We start from the raw sequence: 20837 nt of genomic DNA on the forward strand, positions 1-20837 counted from the left end.
AAATTACTTCTGCACTTTGCGTTGGACCTTTCAGCGACGAAGTACAGCATCTACTCTGATCGACTCTCATGACGAACGGAATATCTCAGGCTCTCAGATCAACAGCGCCTTCTGCCAGAATGAAAATTTTCTTCCAAAAGCAAATGAGGACCCCCAAATGTATGGTTTATCTTGCCTGTACACCTCAGCACCGCAGATGGGCGTTGCAGGACAAGAGTCGAGCTCTGATTCATCCTGTTTTGCCTTGCCCTTGCCCTTGCTGAGCCTGTGTCAAGTCTCGGTACAGCTCATCAAATTCCCCCCCCATATCTTGCCGGCGCCCGAATCGACCCGTCACGTTCCCCTTGTCTACCGGCGTTCTACCTGTCGCCGTGGCATGGGGGGGTCCAAGGTTTCCTGTCAGTGGTGCATTTCGACAACCGTCTGTCTGTGGGCCCCAGACGTGGAGGCGAGGGAGGGTCAAACTTCAGGATCGTTCAGACTTATCCAGAGGACTCTCAGGCATGAGCAGCAAGGCTTTCAGTCACCTTCACCGATACAAGGGTCCACTACTCTAATTTACTTGCATGACGATGGTTAAGGAAGCCACCTGCATGTTGTATCCCGCTCCCCAAGCCTAGTGCATCTTCCGACTCACCCAGTCACAGATCGTGCATTTTCTATCACTGGCTAGGATAGATAAGGCCAGCAAGCCTTTTAGCAACCCCATTACTGTACTCTATTTTCGGCCAAGAGTTGGGGATTGGAGTTGACCAATTCACCGGTTGAAGCTGAGGCTGGCCCAGGAAGCACTCATATGCTCTCCACATCCATCTTGCTTGCATGCGGAGGATGCAATGCAGATGGATGACTGCTACGGTACTGAGCGGCACTTGCATTTCTTTTCACCGCGAATTTTTCTCTCTCTTTGCATTTCACTGGATTGCTTTCCTCTCTTTTTCATTTTCCAAATGGCCATTCGCTGTCCACTTTTGTTTGCTCAACCTCACCGCTGCTCTACTACCTCCGGACTACTCTGCTCGTGTGCCTCTTCGCCTTCCTAAACACTGCAAGTTGCAGAGAAAATCGAGAACATCAAAATTGATGATCCGCAATTGTCTCCGAAGAGGGCAAGTCGTTTATGCTCCGTGATCGGGAGAGGCCGTTTGATTGAATTGCGGAGAACAAAGTAAACCAATCCGCTACTTTCATGTCCGCTTTTCAATAGAGCCTCGGCATAGACTCGAGCTTACCAGTTGAAATCATCCAATCCCGGTATTTGGAGTGACGAAAGAGTATTTAGGCATTCTCCAGTATTTCGTACTCTGTATTGAGAACGAAGCGGATCTTATCAAAGTTATGGTGGCCGTGGAGGAGGTATGCGGACTTTAGAGCCCTCCAATCAAGCGGCGACGATATATCCAACTAATAAAGTTGAGTCGCGCTGCATCCCACACAAACTACCCCTCCTCTTTTCCCTTGGGCTCTTTCAGCTTTCCGAAGCATACGATGAGATCGATCGACTCTGTACCCCCAACCCGGAGACTGCAGTTCGCCGTTTTCATGCAGCCCTTATCTATGACCTGTCATATTGTTGCGTATTTGCCCAATCAGGATTTGCTGGTTTTGAGGGATGCCTACATCTGATGTTCGTTCGTCCCTACTGTCAGCGAGAAATGGGCGCTCACGTGTGCATTATTTAATCGCCCGTTGGAGTTTTACCACTGCACACCACTCTTTTCCTTCTTACGAAAAGCGATCATTTCTTAGAGACAGGTAGCACTTTGAGTCGCTGTACCTAACCGTTGACCTCGCCTTTACCGGACTTGGCTCTAAGAATCTGATTATCTCAAAGACAAATGGCTGTTTGTCATGTTTGGGACACTGGTCGATTTGGCGTCCGGCTGTCCAGTGACACGGTTGAAGTCGGTTGGAGAAATAAATATGCATCCGACGGCAACAGTACATGTTCGGGGTCGTCACACATTTCGCCATAGCCTCTGTAGGCAAACGCAAGCGGAGTGTCTGAGTTAACAACAAAAGTAATCCTACCTTCCAAATGCGCTTTTCGTACAGCCACATTGGCTTCTGGCTGGAGAAGGGCATTCAGCTCTCAGCCTCAACTGCTTCGCGATATGCCTGGGGAAAGACTTCCAGTTTTCCGCTCACAGTTTCATCAAGTCGAGGCTGCGATAATTAGAGTGCCCAGATGTTCTAAAATGACCTTTCAACAACGAACTCAGCAGATCGTGTGAAATAGTAAGCTGGCTGTTCTACTGGCAAAACTTGTTGGCATATTTGATGTCGCGGACTGTAGCATGAGAGACTGAACAGTAATTGCCTAGCTGGACTTTGGGACGACGGCAAAAGGTCTCTCTGCGAGCTCTCGGGTAGCGTTGTCCCGGAAGACGAATCTACAGCATCCTTGACCTAAATTTCTCCATTATGGTTCTGGGCATCAATCAACTTCCGTGTATTTTGCCTACAGACTATAGGTCATACGGCAGAAATGTATATTTAGGCGAGGAAATCCAAGTGGGTAATTCGAATGAATCTTTCGGCCAAAGCCATGAGGCTATGAGGTGAAATGCGTGTCAGAGGTCTTGATGTTCACGAGCGTATGCATTCACATCTAGCGGATGCAGCAAGGTTTCCAAAAAGCCAACCCAGCCCAAACAAAATCAAAACTCGACTGCTCATCGATAAGCCTCCGCAATCAAGCTCGTCACAAGTCGACACAGCCGGGAGGTGGTATCGAGGGTCCAACTCTCAGACGCTTCTGGTGCCGCCAGGTAGAATTATACATGTATATTATGAGATAAGGAGTCTAGTGGAAAAGGTATCTGAGTGGGAGCTGGATGTTTAGACTTTTGGCCATTCATATGGGGATACTGGTTGCCGTTGACTACGCGGTGGAGAAGTTATCATCGTGGAGTTCTGATATGCCAATGAAGTCGCAAACTGTGCGAGATCAAGCATGCCAATTAACCAGAACTATGAGTAAGTAGGCGAGTGTGTCTAGCAAAGAAGCATGCACCAAAAATAATCGAGAAAGAATGGATTGAAAGCTATACTCGGTTGACCAATGTTAGATTTGCTGATTCTTGGTTGTTGACTTTGAACGCGCCAAAGGTGGGCAGTATGCTCTGACAAAATCATATTGCGGGCGGAGCTTAAGCCGCTGCATCAGAACGATTGTTGTATGATTTGAAGTAAGAACAAAACGACAAGACTCATAAGCTTCCACTTGGGAATGGGACATAATGAAAGTTACCTCACTTCCAGTCTTCAAAAACTCAAAGGTACAGGTCAGAACAGCCTCCCTTCTATAGCCAAAATTCAGCCAATCACGCATCTGGCGCAGCCCCGCAACTCACCTGATCTCGCGTTTCGCGTGCTGCTTAGAACGACGACCTCCAGAATCATCAGAAGACGCGCTCGGCCAAACCCCTTTCGTCTCCCGATTCGATGAGTTCACCTATCTGAGGACTGTAGAATTTAAGATGTCTAGCCAGCGGAGTCAAACAAGCCAACCAAGAGAGCCAGATGAAGAAGCCCTGGCCGACCATGAACTACAGTATGGTCACGGCCTCATGACTGAGGAGGAGCTGAATGAGAAGTTGGTCTGAGCAGTTTTAGGGCAGGGCATAGTTGTTAACTCTATTAGATATCCTGATCGTCCGATGAATCACTCTAAGACTCTACCATTTCATGAACTCTTTACAACCCTCTTCAATCCGCTCAACGACAACAAAGCGAAGCCCAGCGGCCCACATGCTGCTCGGAAGAAAGGCCCTGGTTCCAAGACTTTGAGTCCTCACGAACAGCGTAGAGCAATCCTCGACCGTTTTGTCTCAAGATGGCGGAGCGAGGTGGGAAACGACTTTTACCCCGCCATCCGTCTCATCCTGCCTGAGAAGGATCGTGATCGCGCCATGTATGGCCTGAAGGAGAAAGCCATTGGAAAACTCATTGTTAAAATGTTGAAAATCAATCCAAAATCCGAAGATTCTCTGAGTCTGCTCAACTGGAAGGATGTTCGAGGGGGCAAGATGGCAGGAGATTTTGCAGGACGATGCTACGAAGTTTTGGCGAAACGGGCTATGAGGACTACAGTTGGCGATTTGCGAATTGCTGAAGTCAACGCTATGCTGGACAAGCTCTCTGCGGTATCCAAGGAAGAGGATCAGCTACCTATCTTCAACACGTTCTACGATAGGATGAACGCTGATGAATTAATGTGGTTGATCCGTATCATCCTCCGTCAGATGAAGATTGGAGCATCAGAAAGGACCATACTCGATGTAAGTGACGCATTGTTCAGGCTGTCGTTCACGTATACTGATTTTAGAACAGGTCTGGCATCCAGATGGTGAGGCTCTATTCAACGTATCCTCAAGTTTAAGACGAGTCTGCTGGGAACTGGTTGATCCATCTATTCGCATTAGTGATGAAACACGAGGAATTACACTGATGGAATGTTTCAAGCCCCAGCTCGCTCAATTTCAATCACATTCATTTCAGAGAATGATCGAGAAAATGGCACTGGACGAGACGGGTGATCATAAGGGCGAATTCTGGATCGAAGAGAAGCTTGATGGCGAGCGAATGCAGATGCATATGGAAGTTGATGATGACGGAAAACGAAACTACAAGTGGTGGTCCCGGAAGGGCAAAGACTACAGCTATTTGTATGGAAACAGCACAGATGACGAGGACTCAGCTTTGACGCGACATCTTGATGGGGCTTTCCATGAAGGAGTCGACAGTATTATCCTTGATGGCGAAATGATCACCTGGGACGTTGCTACAGATGTCATGGTAGGATTCGGAACTTTGAAAACTGCTGCTATCTCTGAAGGGCGAAATGGGTTTGAAACGAATTCCGGTATCCGACCATTGTTTCGAGTATTCGACTGTTTGTATCTGAACGGTAAGCAGCTTACGGGATACACTCTGCGGGAAAGACGCAAGGCAATGGAAATGTCTGTGAACGATGTTCATCGACGACTTGAGAAGCATCACTATACTGCCACGACTGATACAGCAGAAATCGAAACCCGACTTCGCCAGGTAGTAGCCGAAGCATCTGAAGGACTAGTCCTGAAGAAGCCATCGTCTATCTATCGTCTCAATGAACGCAATAACGAATGGATGAAAGTGAAGCCGGAGTATATGACGGAATTTGGTGAGTCGCTCGACTGTGTTGTCATTGGCGGATACTACGGTTCTGGTCATCGGGGTGGAGCCCTGTCATCATTCTTGTGTGGACTTCGTGTAAATCCGAATCATATTTCAAGTGGTAAGTCAAGAACTTCTCTGTAAGATCAAGAATCTAACCCGCACACAGGGGCAAGTCCCATGAAATGCTACTCCTTCTGCAAAGTTGGAGGAGGATTCAGAGCCGAAGACTATGCGAAGATCCGCCATCTCACTGATGGCAAATGGAACGATTGGGATCCAAAGAAGCCACCTAAAGATCTCATCGTCCTCGGTGGTGGAGACAGGCAGTACGAGCGGCCAGATGTGTGGATTAAACCCTGCGACTCTGTCGTTCTAGAAGTCAAAGCTGCATCAGTTGGTGCTTCTGATCAGTTCGGAACCAAGTTTACATTGAGATTCCCTCGATTCAGGAAGATACGAGATGACAAGCGTTGGGACCAAGGACTCTCCCTGGAAGATTTCGATAAGTTGAAGGAGGAAGCTGAGGCAGAATCCAAGGGCAAGGAGTTCAAGCTCGAGAATAGGAAGATGGCAAAGAGACTGAAGAAAGACATCGTCATAGCAGGGGCAGACAGCAAAGTCAAGACACCATATGCAGGTCCCAAAACCAAAATCTTCGAGGGTCTGGATTTCTGCGTCATGACTGAGATGCAGCATCCTCAGAAGAAGACAAAAGCCGAGATCGAGCAGGCGATAAAGCTCAATGGAGGCAGTATATTCCAAAGCGTCACAGCCAGAGAAGGAATAATCTGCATCGGAGACAAGAATGTGATCAAGGTTGCGAGTTTGGTCAAAAAAGGCGAAAGAAATATTCTGAGACCGGCTTGGATCTTTGAAGCGCTGAAGCAAGCAGAAGCTGACGGACTCGACCGACCTCGATACCTTCTTCCCTTCGAGCCAAGTCACTTATTCCACATGCTCGATTCCTCTCGCCCAGACTTCGAGGACAATGTTGATATATACGGCGACAGCTACGCGAGAGACACTAACGTGGAAGATCTGAGAGCTCTAGTAGAGCACATGATCCATCCCAAGAACTCTACCTTCTCATCCGACGAGTTCCTCTCCCAGCTTGAAGAACACGGTAGAGGACTTGACGATATGCCCGGTTCGATGTTTAGGAGATGTGTAGTCCGCTTGATTGCTTCTGATGAAGAAGGGACAAACAAAGATATAGATCTCTTGATCATGAAAAATAGGTTGAGGTTCTCGGGAGGCAAGGTTGCGGAGAGTGGTCAGGAGAAAGAAGGCATCACGCATTTCGTTGTTTTGGAAGACGATTCAAAGGTGGCAAAAGAAGTACGTCAGAAAGCTTCACGGTTCAAGAAGATACCGAGGATTGTGGGTAAGAAGTGGCTGGAGGATAGCTGGGAAGAGAAGACGTTGATGGATGAGGAGAGGTATGCCTTATGAATCATGAACAGAGTTATGACTACAGTATGAGCAAGAACTATGTAGGAGCTTAGATTTGTGCCAACAATTATACGCAACAAGTCATTCTCTTATTTCCCACAAGACAAAGCTAAGGCTATTGTTGCAGCTGTAGCAATTTGCGCCTAGCGTCCTTCAAGCTCAGTGCCTCATTCTCTCTATCACTTCCAGAGGCTACCTCCAATTCCTCAGACAGAAGTGTCATAAAGGCAGCATCTTCATCAACAGCAGTGTCAATCGTAGCCTCATCCGCAAAGCCCTCTTCTAACATTTCTTCCACGGTTTCATCAGATCCGTCTACTTTTCGCGCTCTTCACTGTACTCAAAACATCTTGGGTTTCATGGTCAAGTGATAGCAGCCACCCTGATTGATGTCTTGGCATGCCCCTAAGCAAAACAACTTTCTGAAAACGACGATCAGTACACCGGTCTGGTCTCAATTTCTCCAAAGCTGATTTTGAGGGCAATGGTTAAAGCAGGAATTAGGAAGCTTTCGGGTTTGGGAGATATGAAACTGTAAGGAAGAAACAAGGTCTAAGGAGATACAAGACAAATTGAGCTAAAGAATTATATCTATTAACGATGTAGGAGTTGTTTTTTGATGAGATGAAAGGGGCCTTGGTCATTGCGTAATGCCTTTTGAATTCACAATCTACATTGGCGAGTAAGACATATAATTCCATACGCAATCTTCGCATTGGACATGCTTATAATTTGACCCTGTGATTGCTTATATTTATTTAGTTATTTACCACTTGGAGCTTTTTTCATGTCCATGTCACCAAGTACAAATCGTCTGCATCCCACCACAGCTTCTGCCTACTCTTACCTTCCCAGCTCCCCACCATAATTCTTCCTGTTTGTTGATCCACACTTCGCATAGTAGTATCTTCGTCACTAGAATATGGATATCCGCCTTCCCTACCCATCATACAATTCCCTTCTACTGTCGTTTCCTTCTCTGTAGTAAACAGTTGACATGTTGTATGATCTGGCGAGTCTTCGAGGCGGTGCCGTGCGTGGTCTTCGGCCGCGGCTTGGAAGGGACAGGTTGTGATAGTTATTTTGTGGCAGGCGCAAGATGTGAAGAGCTGCGGTTTGTGGACGCACATTTGGGCCTATTCGTAGATTCAAAATAAATGGACTTGAAGAAGTGAGTATTTTCGAGATCTGGAGGGCTTCAAGGAGAAGGAAAAGGGAAAGGGGGTCGATGAGCCTTTAATTGGCATAGAGTATGATTATGGGACAGATTCTTGATGGAATGTTGACAAAATATTGTGATTCTGGATCTCTGTATTCTCTGATTCATGGTAGCTTGAATTCATATCGTCAGATGCCAATAGTGTATGATGGAGCTCTTCTTGCTGGTGACTGGTAACAAAGTTAACATAAAGACTGAATGCTTCACATCCGTATTAGACAATATATTCACTAAAGTAATTCTCTCACATGCCGTCCTCCACTTCGTACTGTTTGGACTGTTCTATCGAGCATTCAAGCCCATCGCCTTCTCTTCCGTTCGGAACCCTCCATCTAGAAACGCTCATAACACCAGACCAACAGCAATAGGAAGCACAATATCCACATACCAAACACCCTTGGAAGTCTACATCCTCTGCCTCAGGTAAAGTATGTGCACCCAAACTACCTGTTGTTACACACTCCGCACCTGTATCGGCACATGGACCGACACCTCCTTGTGCGCCACGTACAAAGCTATCCCGGCATATATTGCCGCTATGAAGATGGACTGTGGGAGGCTAATTAAGCAGAAGGAGACTTCGAGGTAGGGGTTTGTTCTCTTGGAAAGGATGGGACAAGCCCCTGGGCTGTGAGAGAGATGGAGAAAGGGAAGTTTCGGCCTAACTTGTTCCTTGGCTGAGGGGGAGAAGGCAATGGGGATGGGCAGTGGATGAACTGAAGGATGCTGGCTTGCTTTCCAGGTATGATACCTCAGGAAACAGTTTGCTCGGAGATACCGTCTTAAGAGATTAAGAAAGAAAGAAGCTGGACAGATATATATGTGGAATTGGACGCTATTCTATAGCTGGAGGATTGAATGAAGTCTTGGTATCATTTACTAAAGTGCACTTGTTCTGTAGACAGATTTGCTTGCGAAAATAAAACAGACAGAAAGGTGCTATACAAGAAGGGGGTTGAATAGGGGGGGGGAAACAAGATAGTAAGACGCCGTTGCTCCCCCAATGCACAGGCCCAGAACACCACCCAACCAGCTATCCTTCCCTGCGATCTTTCGATCTTGCCATCGTCCGGCTCTCTATCTACCCAATCCAACCAACGAGCTAACAACATCTCCACAAGGGGAGTTCCATAATCTGTATCAAGCGCGAACCAAATTCAATGCAGCTGTAGTCCATCTATCGCAAAGATCAAAAGCAAAATAAGGAGACAGGTGTAACACAAAGAATTGTCACCGCTCCCAATACCCATCCATCTCACCTCTTTCAACCCCTGCAATCCTCCGCGCACTATTACTTCCAGCCCCATAAAGATACTCCATCAACTTCGTCTTCTGCTTCTCCCGCACACCACCCAGATACCCACTGACCTCTTCGAGCCCCCTAATCTGGTCCTCAATGCCCAACGTACTACCATTTGCTCTCACAAGCGGACTAACCAGCTTGCGCCTCAGATTCTCTAGGTTGGCTTTGAGCATCAGGAGTTTGCGGTTGTGATCCTCCAGAATGTTTTTGTTCTGCACGGTCTTGGAGCGGATGTTGCTGAGAAGTTTCTTGTTCTTTTCGAATTTGTGGAGGGTGTTTGCGTTGGGGCCAAGCAATTTGGTCCAAAGCGACGAGAGCAAGTCGTCCTGTGCTGAGTCCTGGGCGTCGGATTCGCGGGCGACAGTGCGGGCTAGATTGCCAAATTGGCGATCGATGGCTTCGAAGAGGGAGAAGAGGGCTAGGGAGTGGGTCAGTTCTGAATTGATGGACTCTTCGAGGACGGAGAGAAACTCGGTAAATGTGCGTTGAAGGGTTTGGCGTGTTCGTTGTTGCGAAGACAGTCCAAAGATAGAGGTAGTTAATGTACCAACTCTTGTTGGCGTTCCAGATGGGGTCTCGAGGACTCCACATTTAGTCAACAACGTGTGTACGTTATCAAATGCGGATGTCATAGGTGACGGTGGTAGAAGTTGAAGTTGAGAGAGCTCTCGTCTCGCCCAATCCATTACAATTAAAATCCTGGAATCATTAGACTCAACCCAAGGTAAATCTCAGTCCTACTTACCCATCAACATCACCATCCACATTCGCAAAAAATCTCGTCAGTTCAATAGCCAACGTCTTAAGACTCTCACTTAATCCATCCAACTCCTTCACTATAATAGGAGCGGAGGTCATATTCGTTGATCGTACACTCTCTCCAAGATCCCATACAGCCACCCCAGTAGCTTGGAGATCACCAACTTGTTGTACACCATTCTCCGAATAGAATATGAGCGGTTCGAAAGCCTTAGCAAGACCTGCAACTTTGACCAAGTCTGGAACCGGGGGCGGGTCGCTAGGTTGGAAGAGTCTTTGCAAAGCTAGGAATGAGAGAAGAGCAACAAGAATTGAAGTCGCCAAGGACGTCCACGATTTCGTCATGGTGGTAAATCTCGTTTTGATGAAAGAAAACGCTGCTTCAAATGGCTCTGTTCGATGTTGAACTTCTGCTCTGACAGCGAATCGAATGTCTGGAAATAATCAGTGCTTGCAATATGCTACAGATTCTTCTATGTCTTACAGTTATTGGCATTCTCTGCTGATTGTACTGCATCTTGCTCCTGCTTGACTACACCCCCAAAGGTTCTACCAAAGTCTTCTGAACCTTGCGGATAAGGACCAGGACTCGGACTTCTCTGCTTATCCGGCGACATCGATCCAGTTGGTAGCCTTGTCCGCGCAGCAGCAGCTAATGTGGCATCCTCCCCATCATCCGCGCTCTCATATTCCGGACTGCTCTCTCTCGAATCCTCCCTACTGCGCTTGCCCAGCATCGATCTATTCCAGAAGCCGCTGCTTCGATTGCCGTTTCCGTCGCGTCTCCATGCCGGCGGGCTGTATCTGCCTCCCGAAACCGAGTCTGCCATCTCCGAGCCTGTGTCTGAGAGGAAGCCAGAGTGATGGGAAGGGTATCCGAAGCGGGGCGATTGGCCTATCTCGCTGCTTGTCGGCTCGAAGTCTTGCAGAGATGCGTCTAAAGAAGGGTGCTCTTCGAACATCTGGTCCAGGTCTTCGATCGTGGGCTGGGGTCCCATTATGGGCTTGGACTTGGGCTTGTAGATGTGCGACCTGTAGGCGGGGTAGTGGGTTGTTTCTGACGTAGATGATGTAGAGATATGCAAAGGCAAGCACTGCAAAAGCCAAAAAGGTTCCGGGTGCGACGTTAAGAGATATCAAAGAGAGATTGACGTGGTTTTCAACAGTGATTAGGGGCATGACCTGAAGTCACGTCTGCCTTGTTGAGTCGTGATGCGCGTGACGCGAACGAGGTCGCTGGGTCAGCCTGAGCAGGTAGACCGAAGTTCTTGCGCCGAGAAACAGCTGTTGATGGTTGATTGAGTGATCAAGTGAAAATTGACAGCGACAGTACGATAAGGGAAAGAAGAAGATGCGACGACGGTCGGTAGGGGAGGTATCGAGATGGTTGAGGTGTAGTGGGGTTCACTCGAAGGGTATCCGACAGCTCCCAGCCACTGGATTAACTTCCACACCACACCACACCACACCACTGCGCTGCGCTGCGCTGCACGGCACCGACCCTCGATGCACTCACCTCTCACAAGCTGTATAGCTTCACTACGAGTATGCTGTGCTGTATGTGCTGGCCTCTCCCACGGTCGACCTGGTAAGTCCAGCGGTGGTGGATGTGTTGGTAGGACGTTGCAAAGAGGAGGCGGGACCAATCGTTATCGATAACCTGCCCCAGACGAGGCCCAGCGACGGGCCGCAGCGCGATCTGCAGCCAATCAGAGCAGGCTGCAAACAAACCTTGAAACAGCCGAAAGAATATGGACATCCATGAGCACCTTCCGGGCGTCCCTTGCATAGGGCATATAGATGGTAAGGCTTTTTGATTCAGATCTTCGGACGATTACCAGCCATCTGAAAATGGATTCTGTCGAAATGTGAGAGAAGGGGGAATCGAGTCACCTTTAAGACATTAGCCCCTCGTCTAGGCAGCAGGTACCGTCACATCAGCCTCATGACCTATTAATCAAGATGCACATCCACGGAATGAGAGCCGTGAACACCTCGAGACTCTCCGTAAGAAACTCAACAAAAGACTGAAGCAAAGCGCGGAGGATTTTTAAGCTTCTTCGGTTTCGAACTCAAAGCTCAATCAAGCTGAACTGAAAGTGAGAACAGGTGAAACCACCAACCTCCTCGTCTTCAAAAGTTTGCCACTGTTAGTCCTCTATCCATGTAAAACCAGCTTCCATTTCCCCGCATTCAGCTGCTACAAAAGTGGGATGTACAAGTATTTTTGCTCATGAAGCAGCCAAAGAAAAATATGGAATCTAACAAATATCGCCTTTGAATTTTCTATCGAACGCCAACGCCAGTACAGTCTCATGTTCGACCACAACCGACAAAGCATTCCAGAATCCCTTTCACAAATCCCGATTAACCCTCGCCTTACGAGGTCTTCCCCGTCCACGCTTCAATGTCCCACGAACATTTCCACCACTCGCCGATACCTTCCTCGACGTCTGAGCAGCAACACTCTTCACTTTCGGTGGTCTTCCCCTTCCTCGCTTAACTGGCTGAACAGGCTCCTCAACCTCATCCTCGCCTTCCTCCTCCTCACTCCCTTCCTCAACTAATCTTTGTATAGCCGCGCTTCCCCTCTTCCTCTTCCCCCCAGCCACAGTAGTAGCCCTAGCAGGTCTACCCTTCTCCCTTTTATGCTTCTCTTTCTCCACCTCCTTTTCCCTCCTCTTCAGCTCCTTCTCCTCTGCCTTCTCCCTCTTCCTCTCCTCCTTCTCCCTCTTAGCTTGTTCCCTTACTTCCTCTTTCGCTCTCCTAGCCAGCTCTCTAGCTTCCTCCTTCTCCTTCTTCTCCTCTTCCTTCTCCTGTTCCACTTCTTCAGCTCTGAACTCAATCTCACTGACGAGATACCACCTCCTATCTGGACCACCTAGGAAGGCAGGTTGAGGCTCGGTTTTCATGCTGAGGTCTGCGAGGTCTATGTCTTTGAGTCTGTGTTTGTGAGGTGGTGTCAGTGTGTAGCCCAGCTTGGTAAGGTGGTAGGGAAGGTGAGAAGACTAAGAAGATGGGAAACGTACCTATATCTCGCCCTCACATCTGAAACCCCAATAATGCTCCCCTCACGACATTCCTCGCACTGCTCATCATTCGTGAACGGGTTGGTACGGAGGGTTGTGTCTTCAGCTTGGCACTAGTATATCAAATGTGTGGTCAGTTTATGTCGTCAAACTGGTGTGAGAAATAGTGGCAGTGCCCATTGAAGCTTCTGCAGATTCATGGGGAATGGAATGGGCAGCGAATGAATGATTACAGTGTCGCATGTTCCAACTGGAAGTTTCGTCATTTTGGCTCTTTCCCTCTCCTGCCTTCTCTTTTGGGTGCACTTCTCCTCTCTTCCTTGAAATCCAGTCTCGGTTCCGTTTCCTGATGTTGAGTAAAGTAAATGCCTCTTCGAAGTTGAATAGTAAAGTAATGAAGAATCCCAAGAATGGAAAAGCATTAGAAGGAAGGAAAAGGGAGTTTGATCGGAGATATAGGAGGAACAAAGACAAGTAATAAATAAAGAAAGTAATTGAGGAAACCGTATCGTTCTCGTCATATGCCTGATGTGATGCGCCAATCAATCATGGATTTAGCGAGCCCTTTGTCTCATGTAAATACTATGACCTCATGTTTCCAAATTTGACTTGCAGAACGATAAACTGTTGGAAGTAATTAGGCTGAGTATTGAGGAAAGAACTTAGCAGGCTATGACGACATAGTAATAGGTCAAAGAGACCTGAAATGCAAAGCAACGAAATAAAATACACCAGCACCATGACAAACTCCAGGATTAAGCACTCACAGCGATTATAAAACGAGGATAAGGCACGTCAGTTCATCTCAAGCATTCATTTCATGCCTCGACGAAAGCTATCTAGCTATCTAAAGTAGTATGCCGCGATACACAGCCGCAGAGAGAAGCAGGTAAAAGTAATACATGCCCATCCAATCCGCCATGCATCAGAAAAAGGTGTCCACCAACTATCTATAAACAGCGCCTTAGAGTGTCACATCTCCATACCCATGCATCTTCCCCCGCTGATATTATCCCATTTTTTCAAGGCCCTGATTCCTCCATCATTCGCTTATTCGCTTACCACCCATCAAAACATTTGCACACGATGTATTTTCCACTTTCCTCCCAAGCAGTCGCTAGCGGCGTCTTGCGCAGCCTGGTATTCTCTCTTTCGAATACAAAGAAATCGGGGAATGTGACACCCATCCTTTCCAGTTGCACAGAAGTCTTATCTCGCGTTGGCCATCACGCCTCTGTAATATTCGAGACTCAACTCCACGGTATGCTTCAAATATCGGTCCTCGGTAAGTGGAAGTCTCAAGATTTTGTGAAGATTGGACTTCTGCGGCATATTAGTAGATGTTCTGACCTTTTGCTGAACAGTGGAACTTACCTCGCCCTTCTTGCCCATAACAATCACAGTCTTGGCAACCACACCACTGATCGTCTCAATAGCCACCGTCTCCATGAAGCTCGGGTGACGAGAATCCTGAACAACTGCTGGGAGGCCAGACAAAAGTCGCTCAAGAACAAGATCGTCGATAGGATGTCCTTTCTTGTCGTTGTGAAGAAGTTCCAAGAAATCCTGGTATATCTCTCCGCCCAAATGCCATTCGGCGATCGTACCCTCCTTGCCTTGAAACCCGGAGAGTAGTGTCCTGAGGGTGTCGTAGTCAAGCTCGACAACAGCCTTGGGGGCCACTTCTCTGGCGAAGGTGCGATGTGCTTCGTTGAAGGACCCAGCTTTGATCAGGCACTCGACTTCCCCATTTGGGTTTCTCTCGACACTTCGCATGTACAGTGCTTTTGCCTCCCAGACCCATGGTGCAGGGATCTTGAAGGTTTGGGTCAATGTGACGAAATTTTGGCTGTCTTCGGTACCGACAAGTCCTGCATGACGTGCGAGGTGGTCTTGAATGGACTTCTCTCTAGCATCGTCTGATGTGAGATGGAGAAGAACAAATATAGCATCGAGCCAGCTACCTTCGTTGGTAAGCTGCGCCGCGAAAGACAGTGTTGTTTGGTCAGCCTTATCATTGTCATCGTCTGCATATCGGGCACGACCAGATGATATAAGGGCTCGGCTAAGTTGCCAAGAGAGACGTATGTCGAGAGGAGAGAGTTGAGAATTCTCTGGGCGGAGCACATCTTCGATGTCCGAGTCGGAGAAGGTGTAGAGCTTCAAAAGACCCCAGAGGAGATCGTCCCGCTCTTCCCGATTCACATCATCCCACATGGCTGGTACTTTCTGCTCAATATACCAAGCATGAGGTCTAGCAGATTCCTTGTCTTGGCTAAGGTCGTCTGCGAAAGCTTGAACCGCGGCATCAATTACATCGTTAGATGAGATACCATACCAAAGCCTGAGCCCAAAAGCTTGTCGCCAATCGAGACCAAAACGCTTCGAGATGACGAATGCCTCCATACGATCATTGAGGTCTTTGGATCCACTGCAGAAGCAGACATTGCCTGCAAGCATTTCGTAGATTGCACGTACAGGTTGACTGAATTCTGAGAGCATCTGGGTCTTCTTCCAGTCATTGAGTTGTTGGCGCATGTCGTTTCTCATGGAGTCCTTGCTGCCAATAAGAGCGACCAGGGTGGCGAGGTGGAAATCTCCTGTATTGATGAGATGTCCGCAAGCATCTGGGACTCGGTGACCTGACAAGCATGCAATGGCTTTCTCCTCATCCGACTTAGCCAAAGCAGCGCCTTTCGAAGCTGCATCATCAACCAGTTTCTGCCAGAATGCTGACAATTTATCCTTTCGGAGACGGTCCTCTATGTTACCGACTTGCTCGAGATGCTCGGGAATAGTGAAGTTGTCAAAGAGAATACTTGCAAGCTGCCATACGAGCTTCTCGTGAGCGGTGGCCGGATTCGTAGCTGCGCTTTCGTCAAAGAAGTCACCGAACGTAAAGTTTTCGGGTAATTGGGCATGTGGAACGCCATTTGAAGCATCAATGACTGAAATGTCTTTTTGTTTCGCAAGTAGACCAGCGGAAGTCTAGGATTTGTTAGTCGTGTCACAGGGCTGAACTGGAATGAAGTACCTCATCCGAGAATTTCGCAAAGCGAACGTCTCGGTGCTCTGAGACCACTGCTTTCTTCTGAACCGTAAGTAAGCCATCACGCTCGCGAGCACGACGAGAGGATCTTCCGAAAGGTTTCGAATTTGGTGGAGCAGCATAAACCAAAGTACCGTCATGGCCCCATTGAGGCTTCATCGAGTCGTGGAAAGCGCGTTCACTGTCGTCCATGTTGGCCATATCGTGATCACTCGTCTTTGCTTTCTTCGCATATGGCCACTATTTGATACACAATTCTTAGCAAATGTCCTTTATTCATCATTACATACATGAGCAGGCGCAACAAACGGCCTAGATTCAACCATCCCAATCGAAAACTTAGGAAGGAATACCAACCTCGAAACCTTTCGGCTTTGCTGGGACTTTGGCCTTGACTGGGCTCCGAGTCTGACCGAACAAAGAGTTCATTAGATCAATACTGGTCGCAAAGCCACGTCCATCGGAGATGACCCGCTTGGGGATTGGTGTTGGTTCGGAGTCAGGTCGACCATCGTTTCCCTGGATATCGATCAAACTCTTGAGCAAGGCTCGGTCTTGCTTCTGGGGACTAATAGTGGCCTGTAAAGCGTTTGCCCAGTCATCACCAGCAGAGAACTTGTTCTTCGAAGGGGTTTCCGAGCTCTTTAATGCTCTCATTCTGGCCCGTAAAACTGCTCCAGGTGTTTCCATCATACCATCCACACTCTCATCTTCACCTTCTTGCGAGGAACCGAGCTCCGCGGTATTGTCGGCATCTGGATAGGAGCCCGCCATCTCCTGATCCACAATACTGACAGATTCGTCGTCCTGATACTCGCCGTCTTGATCCATTGGCTCTTCGACGCCGTTTTCAGACTGCGAACCCACGGAGCGCTCATCTAAAAAAGACTCCTGGTTTTGCTCGTCATATTCACCGTCCATGCTTTCATCCTCATACAACTCTTGATCGTCAAAGGCACCCGGGAGAATCTTCTTCTTTCTGAACTCAAAAGTATCCTCTGGATCTGACTCAGTGTATGTCATCTGAGAGTCGGAGGCGAAAGATTCGTCCAATCGGGCTGGCTTGGGCGTACGGTTCTTTGGCGTAGGTGTATCTGGTGGAGCACTCAGAGTACTCTGACCAAATTCACTAACATCTTCAATCTCGTCGTCCTCGTCCTCGTCTGGAACTCCGTAGGTTGTATAATGGTCAACAGTGAACTTCCAAATTCCAGTATCATTATCGAAATCAAGAAAGTGGGTGCCGTCGACTTTCGCAAGACGTTGCTTGTGCTTCTGTAAGCCTCTAGCAGAGTTACGATCCTTCTTCCGCGCCCAAGAGTGGTCCAGTGTAATGGTTGAAGGTTGATTCAAGCCTTTTCCTGGGGGTGGCTTTTTAGCAGCGTCTGCATAAACCGTAGCTGATCGAATGGTGAGTACAACAATATTACCGAGGATGTCGTCAAGATTGATGTTGCTGAGATCGACTGGTGCGTCGAAATGAATGACACCAGTATTGTGTCGACCAACAACGAAATTTGAGACCTTTGAGCGCTGGGAAGGGTTCAACTTCTCAAGCTCCTCCTTTGAAGGCTTCATCCAGTATTCTCCAAGAATTGGCTCGTCCTCCTCGTCAGTTTGTGTCTTGGATTGCACAAGGGCAACCTCCTCCTCTCGGACAATAGCCAGCTGGTTGTTGCTATTCGGGAGTTGTGACATCTCAGGAGGAGTGGATGGGCCCGTCTGCTTTTTTCCATTCACGACGGCTGCGGTGTCTGAGCTAGCTTCATTGCTGGTGACTTGCTTCAGAGGGCTAGAAGAACCAGAACCGGAGCTGCCGTTCCCGTTGACATCGGCGCCGAACGAAACACGCTTCTTGAGGGCTGATGGCGGAGCAGACGGGGCTTGTGGAGTTGGTGGCGAGAACAGGTCGTGACGAAGGCCACGACTGATGGTGAGCTTTTTAACACTGCCAGTGCTTCCGTAATGCCGAGCATTGGGACTAGCAGAGAACGCACCAGGTGCCAGGATGCTATCCTCAGTGTTGAAGCTTCGGCGAAGGCTGCTGGTAGACATGCTCTTGTTCAAAGTTCGACCAAAACTACCGGCACCAAGCAAGCTGCCACCGAAACCAGGGGTACTGGAAGTGCTAGATGCGCTGCCAGGTGTGTTATAGTTGCTGTAGGAAAACCCAAAGCCTGGTCTCTTTTGGGGTGTTGAAAAGCGTGAAGTTGAAGCAGAGTTCAATTTATATAATGGAAGTGCAGCGCTCTTCTTGGTCTTGACATTGCTCGATAGAGGTGTAGCAATAGGCCCTGGGTTGCTGACCTGGTTATTTGCCAAAGGAGCAAAGATGGATGAAGAGCCGCTGAAAGCTGTGTTATCGTTGATGCTAGCTGTAAGTGACTGGCCATTCTGTTGATTCTGCTGGGGATTGAAGATGGAACTTCCGCCGCCAAAGAGAGTGCTTTGCGGCTGCTGCTGCGGCTGCTGCTGTTGATTATTTAATGAGCCGCCAAACAACCCTCCAGACGGTTGCTGGTTGTTCTGGTTTCCAAACAAGCTATTGCCAGCTTGTTGCTGAGTTGACGTACTTCCAAACAGTCCGCTAGGCTTTTGCTGATTGTTGGCCGCACCGAAGAGTCCGCCTCCAGTGTTCTGTTGCTGGCCCTGACTTTGGTTATTTCCGAACCCTCCAAAGAGGCTGCCGCCTGCGTTGTTCTGTTGACCGGAATTTCCAAACAGACCGCCACCTGTGGCGGCAGGCTTCGCTCCAAAGAGACCGCCAGAGGCTTGGGTATTCGTGGACCCGCCAAAGGGATTCGAGGCAGCGGCTTGGGTGTTTCCAAAAAGCCCACCCCCTGTGTTAGTAGCTGCAGGTGTTGAACCGAAAAGACTAGTTGCCGGCTTAGCTGCCGTGGAGCCAAACAAACCCCCAGGTTGTTGACTATTAGTTGCGCCAAAGCCACCAAATCCAGTGCTTGCAGCTGGCTGCTGTGCACCAGCACCAAACCCAGTCGCAGCGGGCTGTTGAGTGGCCGTGTTGCCAAATAGACCACCACTTCCGAAGCCACCAGTCGCAGTGGTAGATCCGAAGCCAGTGCTTGAAGCTGCTGGCTGGGAGGTCCCGAAGCTGAAGGGTGTCTTGGCAGCAGCAGCATTGTTGTTTCCGAAGAGACTGCCACCTGTATTTTGCGCAGCAGGTTGTGCTCCAAACAGACCACCACCAGTATTCGTAGCTGCAGGCTGCGATCCAAACAGACCACCAGTATTTGTAGCTGCAGGTTGTGATCCAAACAGACCGCCAGTTGCTGGCTTCGCGCCGAATAGACCACCACTTGTCGCAGTACTGCCAAATCCAGTTGATGCAGGTTGACTTGTGCCAAACCCTGTGCTAGCTGCTCCACCACCGAAGACATTGGTATTTGTGCTTGCACTGGCACCGAAACCAGTTGAAGCGGGTTGGGTTGCGCCGAAGCCTCCAAAGTTCGATGCACCGAAAGCTCCTGGCTGGTTATTGGAATTGCCATATCTGCGACCCTGAGCATAGTCTGCAAGTCGGAGCTCCTCTGGCGAGAACTTCTGGTATGGTTGCTGGAAGCAGATGCTCTGGAAGGCATTCTGTTGGTTTGAGCTGCTGTTTGGCTCCTTCTCGACGAAAGCCTGGAATGGAACGTTTCCTGTACCCTGACATTCTCCTGCACCTGCGGCAGTCAAAGCTGTAGATTGGGGCGCCCCAAATGCTCCTGTACCTCCACCTCCAAAGGGAGAGGTTGTGGCAGTGGAGCCGAAAGGATTCGAAGCTGGTGCAGCAGCACCGAATGCTGGCTTGTTCTGGCCAAATAGTCCACCACCAGTTGTAGTATTCCCACCACCAAAGGGCGACGATGTAGTGTTTGTGGATCCAAATCCACCAAATCCTGAGGTTCCAGCCGTAGCAGTTCCAGCCGATCCGAACATTCCACCACTAGAGGCCGTAGTGCCAAATCCTGAAGGTTTCGCTCCAAAAGCATTGTTGTTCGTTGAACCGAACCCACCTGTGTTTGCGACGTTAGCATTTCTTCTTCCGCTCTCGCATCTAAATAGAGACCTGAAGAATTCTCTGAAGAGGATTTGCGTGGATTCATGACTGATGTGTAGATGATACCCTGAGATCTGCGAGCAAAGAAGATGGGGGACGGAAAAAGTTGAAGATTTTGACAGGTCGTGCTAAGCAGCGCGGCGCAAGGGTCGATACCAGAATGATCCAGTGCAGGAAAATGGACATACCTCCAGATCCAAAGCCCCCAGTTGTTCCAGTCCCACCACTGCCAAAGAGACCGCCAGTGTTTGAAGCTCCGAAACCTGTGGTCGCAGTTGATCCAAAGCCTGTTTCGCGCAGAGAAGAGTCGAGTAAGCGATGGATTCGCGCCGTTTGTCAAAGATCTCAATCCAAACCAGACACCAGCTCGCAGACATGCTAGAAGAATTGAGAAATTGAGAAACATACCTGAAGTGGGAGGGGTGTTATTCGCTCCAAATCCGCCGCTACCTCCAAAAGCGCTTTGCTGAGTATTGTTATTCTGGCCGAAGCCTCCGAATCCCCCTCCAAACGACATCTTGCCTATGGGGGAGGTATCGGTGTATCAATGTGGAAGCTTGAGCTCGCACCAAGGAGCGCAGGTTGCGAGAGATCGATAGGAGACGCGGTGCGTGGTGTCGCGGTTCTAAAAAGGAGGAATGTCGCGCTCAGTGACGACGGAGGCCCGCAAACATTAGAATTGATTAAAGAGAGACAAGAATCATCTACTTTGGAGAGAGGCAGAACGAGGTTGGCGAAAAGGGAGATGGGAGTCGTCGTCGGCGACTGGAATATTTTATGGGTTGAAGCTGGTTCGCAGGCTG

The 20837-nt window shown here is 48.8% G+C and overlaps 5 protein-coding genes across 6 annotated transcripts; 2 read left to right on the forward strand and 3 right to left on the reverse strand.

Moving 5' to 3' along the window:
* Nucleotides 1–718: 718 nt before the first annotated feature.
* Nucleotides 719–1394, forward strand: ONS95_015051 (uncharacterized protein). The gene has a single exon (XM_058508736.1). The coding sequence runs from the start codon at nucleotides 823–825 to the stop codon at nucleotides 1129–1131; it is 309 nt and encodes a 102-aa protein (XP_058361730.1). The 5' UTR covers nucleotides 719–822; the 3' UTR covers nucleotides 1132–1394.
* A 2024-nt stretch (nucleotides 1395–3418) lies between these two features.
* On the forward strand, nucleotides 3419–7214 carry LIG4 (DNA ligase (ATP)). 2 transcript variants are annotated; one of them, XM_058502801.1, is made up of 4 exons: nucleotides 3419–3598; nucleotides 3647–4283; nucleotides 4336–5281; nucleotides 5330–7214. In XM_058502801.1, the coding sequence occupies exons 1-4, from the start codon at nucleotides 3483–3485 to the stop codon at nucleotides 6613–6615; spliced, it is 2985 nt and encodes a 994-aa protein (XP_058361731.1). In that variant the 5' UTR covers nucleotides 3419–3482; the 3' UTR covers nucleotides 6616–7214. The 2 variants fall into 2 exon arrangements, with proteins under 2 accessions (XP_058361731.1, XP_058361732.1); XM_058502802.1 differs by having other exon boundaries at nucleotides 3419–4283.
* A 1850-nt stretch (nucleotides 7215–9064) lies between these two features.
* ONS95_009224 (uncharacterized protein) lies at nucleotides 9065–10894 on the reverse strand (the record flags this gene model as incomplete). The annotated part of the gene is made up of 3 exons (XM_058502803.1): nucleotides 9065–9836; nucleotides 9883–10330; nucleotides 10381–10894. 3 exons carry the CDS (start codon nucleotides 10892–10894, stop codon nucleotides 9065–9067), a joined length of 1734 nt encoding a protein of 577 aa, XP_058361733.1.
* Nucleotides 10895–12250: 1356 nt separating this feature from the next.
* Nucleotides 12251–13435, reverse strand: ONS95_009225 (uncharacterized protein; the record flags this gene model as incomplete). Its single annotated transcript, XM_058502804.1, has 2 exons — nucleotides 12926–13435; nucleotides 12251–12839 (listed from the first exon to the last, which is right to left on the reverse strand). Exon 2 carries the CDS (start codon nucleotides 12806–12808, stop codon nucleotides 12251–12253), a length of 558 nt encoding a protein of 185 aa, XP_058361734.1. The 5' UTR covers nucleotides 12809–12839; nucleotides 12926–13435.
* A 699-nt stretch (nucleotides 13436–14134) lies between these two features.
* Nucleotides 14135–20551, reverse strand: ONS95_009226 (uncharacterized protein; the record flags this gene model as incomplete). Its single annotated transcript, XM_058502805.1, has 6 exons — nucleotides 14135–14248; nucleotides 14300–15913; nucleotides 15960–16214; nucleotides 16332–19990; nucleotides 20223–20321; nucleotides 20443–20551. 6 exons carry the CDS (start codon nucleotides 20549–20551, stop codon nucleotides 14135–14137), a joined length of 5850 nt encoding a protein of 1949 aa, XP_058361735.1.
* Nucleotides 20552–20837: the final 286 nt, after the last annotated feature.

Source organism: Cadophora gregata (genome assembly GCF_030347475.1).
Source record: "Cadophora gregata isolate MNR1 chromosome Unknown scaffold_3, whole genome shotgun sequence".
NCBI classification, from domain to species: Eukaryota; Fungi; Ascomycota; class Leotiomycetes; order Helotiales; family Ploettnerulaceae; genus Cadophora; species Cadophora gregata.

Excerpts from the sequence above, each read along its gene's own strand:
- ONS95_015051 (XM_058508736.1), top strand. The coding sequence starts at position 823 with ATGCGGAGGATGCAATGCAGATGGATGACTGCTACGGTACTGAGCGGC.
- LIG4 (XM_058502801.1), top strand. The coding sequence starts at position 3,483 with ATGTCTAGCCAGCGGAGTCAAACAAGCCAACCAAGAGAGCCAGATGAA. Across the intron at positions 4,284-4,335 it reads CAGAAAGGACCATACTCGAT|GTCTGGCATCCAGATGGTGA; the intron begins GTAAGTGACGCA and ends ATTTTAGAACAG. Across the intron at positions 5,282-5,329 it reads TCCGAATCATATTTCAAGTG|GGGCAAGTCCCATGAAATGC; the intron begins GTAAGTCAAGAA and ends ACCCGCACACAG.